This window comes from Capsicum annuum, chromosome 8 (genome assembly GCF_002878395.1).
Source record: "Capsicum annuum cultivar UCD-10X-F1 chromosome 8, UCD10Xv1.1, whole genome shotgun sequence".
NCBI lineage: Eukaryota > Viridiplantae > Streptophyta > Magnoliopsida > Solanales > Solanaceae > Capsicum > Capsicum annuum.
In genome coordinates this window covers 164,299,910-164,308,366 of record NC_061118.1, presented here as the reverse complement: position 1 = coordinate 164,308,366, position 8,457 = coordinate 164,299,910, and the positions used below count along the sequence as shown (strand labels likewise).

Genomic DNA, 8,457 nt, shown 5'->3' with positions numbered 1-8,457 from the left:
GCACCTGGTTAACATTGTTAGCTAGAAAAAACCACAGTACCCACTCCCAAATATGATATAGAATTAGATAACTTTTACAACTGCAGGCCAAATTACTTTGTGTAAAGCATTCTTTTCATAGAAAGCAAAGATGAATCATATAAATGCCTTTGAAGCTATACTAACAATCTATATACTTTTGAGAGTAATTCAAGCATCTTGGAAGGTCACTCACAGTGCTCAGTTTATTTAATGTACCGTCAACTTGAACAAAGTATGCTTCTAGGAGCATTTCAAGCTCCTCTACATCAAGATGCTTGCTTATGGCACTCCGAGTCGTACTAGTATGTGTCCCACGACTACCTCGGCTAAGAGCATTAGGACCACCATATAAACGTTCCTCATGGTTGTCAATATGTGGTATCTCTGCATCGTAACTGGTGGAACCTGCATTTTCGTCCATTGAAATTTCCACAGGAACCCTGACATATCAAATAGCTTGAAGTTTAGGAATAACATAGAAACACTGATTGACATCAACGACATCTCTCTCAGACTCGCAGGAGCTTTTTTAAATATTTTTAAGTAGCACTGATAAACAGTTGGTCTCGGTATCCAGGATCAGATCTGAAGAAAAGTTTGTCGTACTAGCATTGTTTTGACACAAAAGGAATTCCTCCACACTAGTCCAATTCTCTCAGGCTCTGGGATCCATTCAGTTTGATAGAAGTCCATAGAAGAGTTGTATGGCAGTAATATCTGCAGGGACACTCATTCAGGCGGAAAGCACGACACATTGTTTCACAAACTCAATGTGGTCAAATCTAGATGATGAAACAACAGAACAAAGAGAAATACAAACACAGTATAGAATCAATAGCAATTTTTCAGAAGTATAGAATCAATAGCATCTCTTCTTATTTTTTAGAAAATAAAGGACCAATAGTATCTCAGCAGGTGGAAGCAGCATTGACACCACCGTGTGGTACATACTCTGCTGGCACATTTTTTTTGGTTGGCACATCAGATTAGACTATAAATAGTAATGCAACCCAAGATTTTGTGAGCATCAAGGTGTTGACTCTATTGGAGATAAATAGATTTTCTTACTGAGTTGTCATACAATTGCGCAAAAACTTACGAAGTAAAACGAAGCAGGTAAAACCGGTTCCAAAAAAAAAAAAAACGAAGCAGGAAAAAGACTTCAGACTAGAGATCTGGATGGTGGTGAATATTTGAGATTCAGCTGCTCTGCAGATCTTTTATCACCTGTCAAGGTTATTTTACTAGTTTACTTTTTCAAAGTACAGAGAAGATGAGGATAAAGTAGCACTATATGGATAATATATTGTCATGACTGGCCATCCTAGACTCTCCCAAATGAATTTAGTTATCTACAAATATTAACCGTTTTCCAAGAACGGTTTTGAAATTATACTGCTTAGGCTCGACGATCCTTCTTATTTACAAGTAAAGAGAAGGTTCTCAAAAAACACAGGAAACGATAAGATATCAAATTATCAACAATATATGACATACCTATCATCCATGTTTGGCTGAATAACTTCCTCATCGATGCCATCTTGCCCACTTATAGAGGAAACAGAAGAATTTTCAAGTTGTTCCATCAGTTTGTCAGTCAAATACATCTCTGCCATATCTTCATCATCATCTAGTAGATGCTCCAGTTCATCTCTGACCTAACAATGAAGAAATGCCGATCTGAATACAAAAAGAATTGGTCGATAGCACATTCCAGAGCAACCACTTTAAAAAAAAAAAAGGAGTACAGTAGTTCATTTTGTAACCCTTTGGCTATCAAGTGCTCGTGGTATTAAAAGGAAAAAAAAAAAAAACTATAGCATTTCCTTAATTTTATGAAATCAGCAAATGAGAGAATTGTCATAAGAGTAATGCTAGAGATCAATTTTAGGCTTTGATCTACAAGTAATTTCCAGACTATAACAACAGCACCTCAAAATTGAACAATTCTAACAGATGTACGTGTGAAACACTACGACCTTGTGTACTATTCTCTAGCCTGAGCCGAGGGCCTATCGGAAACAGCCTCTCTATTGTTGTTGTAGGTGTGAAACAATTGCTAGAAAACTAGATTACTGCATGTTGAGCTTCTAATAGGAAAAAATTATTATTCCTGAGAATCAGCATTCCTAAAGAAAAATGCACATAGATTAACTTCAATTGAATGACATTCATTAAATGAATATGTCATTAATATTGTCATTTACCATGAAAATTACCATGCCAAGAGGTTCGTGTGGAATTGTAGAGAAATAGTAAGACTGAATAGACCATTTCATTGTCAAAAGCATAAAAAATACTGACAAAGTTAGCATCTCAAGTAATTTACTCCAACTAGGTTTCTTGTTGATTATTCAGTAATAGTTAACCAACACCACTAGTCTACCGAGAAATGCAGAAACTTTATCCAATGTATACCTTCTGAACACGTCCTGTAATAGCAACCAAGCGACTTTTGATTTGACGAACACGTTCCAAGTTGAGAGTACTAATCTTTGAAGTCAGCTTATCCAAAGCAGGATGAGCTTCTTGCTCCAGTGTCCTTGCCTACTTGAAAAGAACCACACAAACAATGACCAGAAAGAGAGAAAAATGAGCAACAAATGACAGTGACTCAAGATTTGAGTAAAGAAATAGAATTATTCTTCACCTCATTGTCCAAGCAACTGCAAGCAGCCTCCAGACATGCCTCCAAAGCAACAAACTCAAAAGGAAGAAGCTTTGGTCCATCTCGATTCTCACCCGCTTGCTGCTTCCCATCAGCCTTGTTCTCATCCTTTGCTCGGAAGCTTGGAGAAAAGTTTGGAGGTGAAACTACATCAGATTGTGGCTCTTCAAGATCATACAGATTTGTCCAGTCTGCCTTATTGCCACCCCCTCCAGCTTCCTTATTCACAATTACAACATTTTATCAGATCAATTGACATCACACCCCCCAGACCTCCCTCCCTCTCCCCCAGATCCAAGCAGATATAAGCACAAAGTTCAGTTTTAGCACAAGAAGTTATCCAACTTGAGATAGGTCATAAAACCTTAAAGCATTAAACCTGAAGTTGCGAAAAGAAGTCTATTATAAACCAAAATGAGAAGGAAAAAGGGCTAAACTTGAAGCTTCTATTCAGATGATTTAGATACACATAGATCACCAGATTGAGCAGTTGAAGCATATGTGTAACAACAACTTAGAGATCGCAAGAATCGCACTCAGCTTTTACCCGGCACGTATGCTAGTATGCAGTAACAGACTGTCGGTAGATTAGATAAGGATGCGAAATAAAGCCCAAACACCATCATTAATAAGAAAAAAAGTATACATACATACATTCCATAGAATGGAGTAAAATGCAACTTTTTTACAGCAGTCAGCAAAATAATGAAACTAGAAAACCAGAAATTCCAAACAGATAACTTCAAACATGATAATATCCAAGAACCTACAGCAGCAGCACTAGCAACAAGCAGTGTGCAAACTACTAGTATAAAAGCTATGATTTGACATTTTAAAATATCATCAACTAAAGACTTAACATATAATTCGATTAAACTCCCCCAAGCATCATAATGGGAAAACAAAATCATTCCAAGTTGGATTGGTTACATGAATCTTCTATATCCATTCCATCTATTGGGTACAAAAGCATTAGAATAAAAAATTTCAGATAACTATTAGCCATTCAATTTATTGGGGTTGGCTATATGATTCTTATTTGGATAGGAGAGTTTGGAGGTCCCGGATTAGGATAGAAGCTTAGTTGGTACTGGTGCGTTAATACTACTGCTTTCTTACCAGCGGTAGTTTCATGATTTTTAAATTCAGATATCAGTGGTATTTTCATGCTCCAATTATTGCATAATTTCATTGTAGTTGCTGTTCTTTCCCCTGTTTGTTGTGTAATACTCTCCATTTTGCAAAATTTTGCATTGTTTTGTTGCTGTTATTGCTCCGATATTTGTATCCCCTTTTGCAAATTGTTTGGCAGGCTTTATTTAAGCTGAGGGTCTATTGGAAACAACCTCTCTGTATCTACGAGGTAAGGGTAAAGTCTGCATACACTCTACCCTACTATTTGCAACATAATTTAATTCATGGAAAATAAACTTCAGCCACAAATAAAAATATGAAGAAACAACAATTTTTATTGATGAACGATGTGAATACAAATCTGTTCCTCCCTTGATTCTTCTCTCTTGATTTTCTCCTTAATTCGAGGGCCGTCAGTAGCGTATTTCTCGAATGTAGGAAGATTTGAATATGAATTTCTCCATAATTCGAGTGCCGTTAGTGGCGTATTTCTCGAACGTAGGAACATCTGGATTTGATCTCCATGAAAAGAGAGTTTGTCTTCTTGATGTATTTGATTATCAAGAAGAGAGGGTTTTGATCTTTGAGAATATCCCATGAATTTATTGGGACTTTTCAGATGCCTCTTTAAAGGGATATTTGTCAGGCGTAATTTAGCGTTTAGGTAGAGTAGCCATCAAGCTAGATTTAGGGTAAAGTAGACCCTAAGAACTCTAACCAAAATTGAACATTTTTTTGTAGAGTCCACAAAATTTTAATGTCTACAAATGCCCCTGCTTCAAGGCTTGCAGGAGTGTAGACTTGATGAAACTCAAAGACGAGTTCCATCTTTACGATCCTGCAGCTACAGATTACCATATGTAATTTATGAGAGAAGTGATGAAGGGCAGCTTTGGTCCCATTGGGCGTGCCAGTTTGTTTTCAACAAATTTTTACTTTAGGCAAAATAAAGTAGCGTATTTCTCCTTGATAAACAATGTGAATACAAATTTGTTCCTCTCTTGATTCTTCTCTCTTGATTTTCTATTAATTCGAGGCTCATTACTAGCGTATTTCTCTAATGTAGGAAGATTTGGATATGAATTTCTCCGTAATTCGAGGACCGTTAGTGGCGTATTTCTCGAACGTAGGAACATCTGGATTTGATTCTTCTCTCTTGATTTTCTCCTTAATTCAAGGGTCATCGGTAGTGTATTTCTCGAATGTAGGAAGATTTGGATATGAATTTCTCGAACGTAGGAACATCTGGATTTGATCTCCATGAAAGAAGGGTTTGTCTTCGAGAGTCATCAGTAGCGTATTTCTCGAATGTAGGAAGATTTGAATATGAATTTCTCCGTAATTCGAGGACCGTTAGTGGCGTATCTCTCGAACGTAGGAATATCTGGATTTGATCTCCATGAAAGAAGCGTTTATCTTCTTGATGTATTCGATTATCAAGAAGAGAGGATTTTGATCTTTATGAATATCCCATGAATTTATTCGGACTTTTCAGATGCCTAAAGGATATTTGCCCCCTTTATATAAGCATAATTTAGGGAGCCATCAAGCTAGATTTAGGTTAAAGTAGCCCCAAGAACTCTAACCAAAATTGAACTCTTTTTGTAGCCACAGAATTTCAACCCGCACCCCCACTTGTGGAATTAGACTGAGTATGTTGTTGTTGGTGGTTATATGATTCTTATATATCTATTCCACTTTACACATATACTAGCCGAGGGTCTTTCGGAAACAGTCTCTCTACCTCTCCGAGGTAGTGGTAAGATCTGCTTATGCTCTACCCTCCCCATAACTCACTTGTGAGATTTCATGAGTATGGTGTTGTTGTTGTTGTTTATCAAGATACTAAAGCATAAATAATGATCATTTCACATAACATACACTACGACATACTAACCTGGGATTTGGTAGCTTGATGATGACGCAAAATTCTACGTTGAAGCTCTTCAACAAAAGGAGCAACGGAAGGATCCCTAGCATTAAGCAATAGAACTTCCTGTGCAGTAATAATAGCCTTAATATGCTCCAAATTAATAACAATTGCCCTTTCACGACCCAATACAGTAGACGGATACGACAAAAGCGGATCCAATATCCGAAGATCACGAGCCGGAAGTCCAGTACGCCGCATAATTGCGTGTTTTCCGGCTTCTACAACTTGAGTTTGTCCAGTTGAATCTAATAGAAGCCATGATCGTACACCGGTGGCCTTCTTTCGTAAACCTGCGCCGACGTTTACGCCGCCGGGAATGGCGGTGTTGGGGCGGATTATATCGGCGTCGTCGTCCGGCGATGGAACGGTGGATTTCGACGGCGGAGTAACGGTCCTCATGGTTTTGGATGAATTTTCCGAGAAAATGTAAATTTGGGTGAATAAATGGATGTGGGAGTATCTGATTCTGCTCCCAACCCGCCCAAAATTTTATGGGTTAGTTGGTTGGTTTCAATCCGCTCAATATTTTATTTTATTATAATTAATACTTAAAGTTACAATCCTTTTAAATAGTACATAAATTTTTAATTTTTATTAAAAACCTTGGCTACATCACCGAAGAATATGATATATTCATTTAAAATTAAGTAACATATTCGAAAAAATGTAATATATTTGTATAAAAACTAAGTGATAAATTCGAAAAAATGTGATGTATGCATGTGAAGTGTGATAAATACGTATAAAATTAAGCGATATATCTGAAAGTATATGCTGTATTAGAGTAAAACTAAGTTATCTATTCGAAAGAATGTGATTTATACGTGTGGATTAAATCACGAATTTTTAGTAATTTAAAAAAAAATAGGATTTATGTATTTTTTACATTCTTTTAAGTGACTTTTTTTTTAGTCTAATAATACTAGTATGATTGCATTGGTCGAGTCAGTTTGGTTTTAAAGTTCATTGGTTCGCTATACCGATTATTAGTTGATAGACGTGTCTAACTATTATAGGATCTTTAAGATATCGAATGTATCAATCAATAATTTATCACTTATTATTTGTTATCGATTCGTGTATAGATTTAATCATTAATTTCACTTTAAAATGTCATTGAAAGTCATTTAGAAATAATTAAGTCAAACCAAATAAATCATTCTCTTTCTGAAGGAAACATCGCGCTTCCATTTCCCGAGCATGATATTCCTAAGTGAAACAAAGAATCAAGAAAATGTGCTAGTACGAGTTCAAAAGCAGCTTACTATGACGAACATCATTACTGTGGATCCGATTGGACTATCTGGAGGTTTGTGCTTACCATGGAACGACGATATTCAGGTATGTTAGTCTCACTCAACTTCTTTTTATATTGAAATATACATACGTCACTTGGTAGCGGACTGTCAATATTGGTATATTTTCGTTTACTGAAATACTGATAAGATTCTTTGTAGAAATCAATTATAAGAACTTATTTGGAAAATCGAGTAACTAGGGTACACATTGGGTAATGGCAGGAGATTTCAATGATATTATTGACCACTCTGAAAAGGTAGGAGGCAGAACTAGAAATAACGCGTCTTTTAGAGATTTTAAGAACTTTTTATGGGATATAGGAGCTATAGACTTAGGATTCAAAGGAAAACCTTGGACGTGGTGGTGCTTTAGAGAAAAAGATGGCGTTATCCAAGAGAGGTTGTTACAGCTCTTTATGTTGTTTTCTCTGTTTTCTTCTACTTTCTCAAACAAAATCCACCTAGCCTACAGCAACTACTAGGATAAAATTCGACGTACATAGTCAAGTCTAATGGCCAACGATATTGCGGATAGACTTCGACAGTTATCCTAATAGAGGAGGAAAAAACTCTATTGAAATCGAAGTTCAAGATATTATGACTAGCATGGAACATTGTGAAGTTAGTCTGCTCGGGAAGGTGATTGCGGATAAACAAGTTAGTGTGGTCGGGGTGAGGAACACAATGAATTAGGTTTGGGGTGTCCCAATTGAACCGAAAGTCTTAATGGTTGGCAAGAACTCGTATTTGTGTTTCGACACAAAGAAGACATGAGAAAGGTGTTATACGGGACGCCATGTCTTTACGATAAGTATCTGCTCAATATTCAACAATGGAAACCAGAACTGAATGTTAATTCCCATGTCTTTAACATATGTAAATTATGGATTCAAGTTTGGAACATGCCACTACATTGGATATCCTATGAAGTAGGTAGTAAAATTGGACATGCTTTAGGAGGGACGGCTGATGTTGCTATTCCAAAATTTGAAAGTTGGGATGGGTGATACATACGTCTGAAGGTTCTAATGAGTATCAACAAACCTCTACCTCATGAAAACTTGATTAAAATGGGATCGGAGGACAAATAGGTCGAAATTCGATATGAAAATATGTCATATGTCTATTATTATTGTAGAATACTAGGACATACAGAAAGATCCTGGTTCTTTGCGAGGAAGATGAGCGCACAGGCAATATTAAGAAAGAGCAGTTTGGTGCTTGGGATAGAGAAGAAAATCATGGGTGGAATGGCGAAATTTCAAGGCGTCAAGGTAATACAAACATACAACTTTCTGTAGCCGTGAATGGTAAAGGAAAAAAAATAATGGACCGTGTTGAAGGTACTGGCTCAAATGAATTAATGCATCATGGAGATGGATTGGAAACACAACATTATACTG

At 36.6% G+C, this 8,457-nt stretch overlaps 1 protein-coding gene across 1 annotated transcript in view; it reads right to left on the bottom strand.

Moving 5' to 3' along the window:
• The window catches only part of LOC107840173 (magnesium transporter MRS2-3), an 11,679-nt gene extending 5,388 nt beyond the window's left edge, over positions 1–6,291 (bottom strand). The window contains exons 1-5 of the mRNA XM_016683929.2: positions 5,721–6,291; positions 2,672–2,908; positions 2,440–2,568; positions 1,519–1,679; positions 215–461 (exon numbers count right to left, since the gene is read on the bottom strand). Of these exons, the coding sequence (XP_016539415.2) occupies positions 215–461; positions 1,519–1,679; positions 2,440–2,568; positions 2,672–2,908; positions 5,721–6,155 (1,209 nt within the window). The 5' untranslated portion in view covers positions 6,156–6,291. The remainder of the gene's footprint in view (positions 1–214; positions 462–1,518; positions 1,680–2,439; positions 2,569–2,671; positions 2,909–5,720) is intronic.
• Between the last annotated feature and the right edge of the window lie 2,166 nt (positions 6,292–8,457).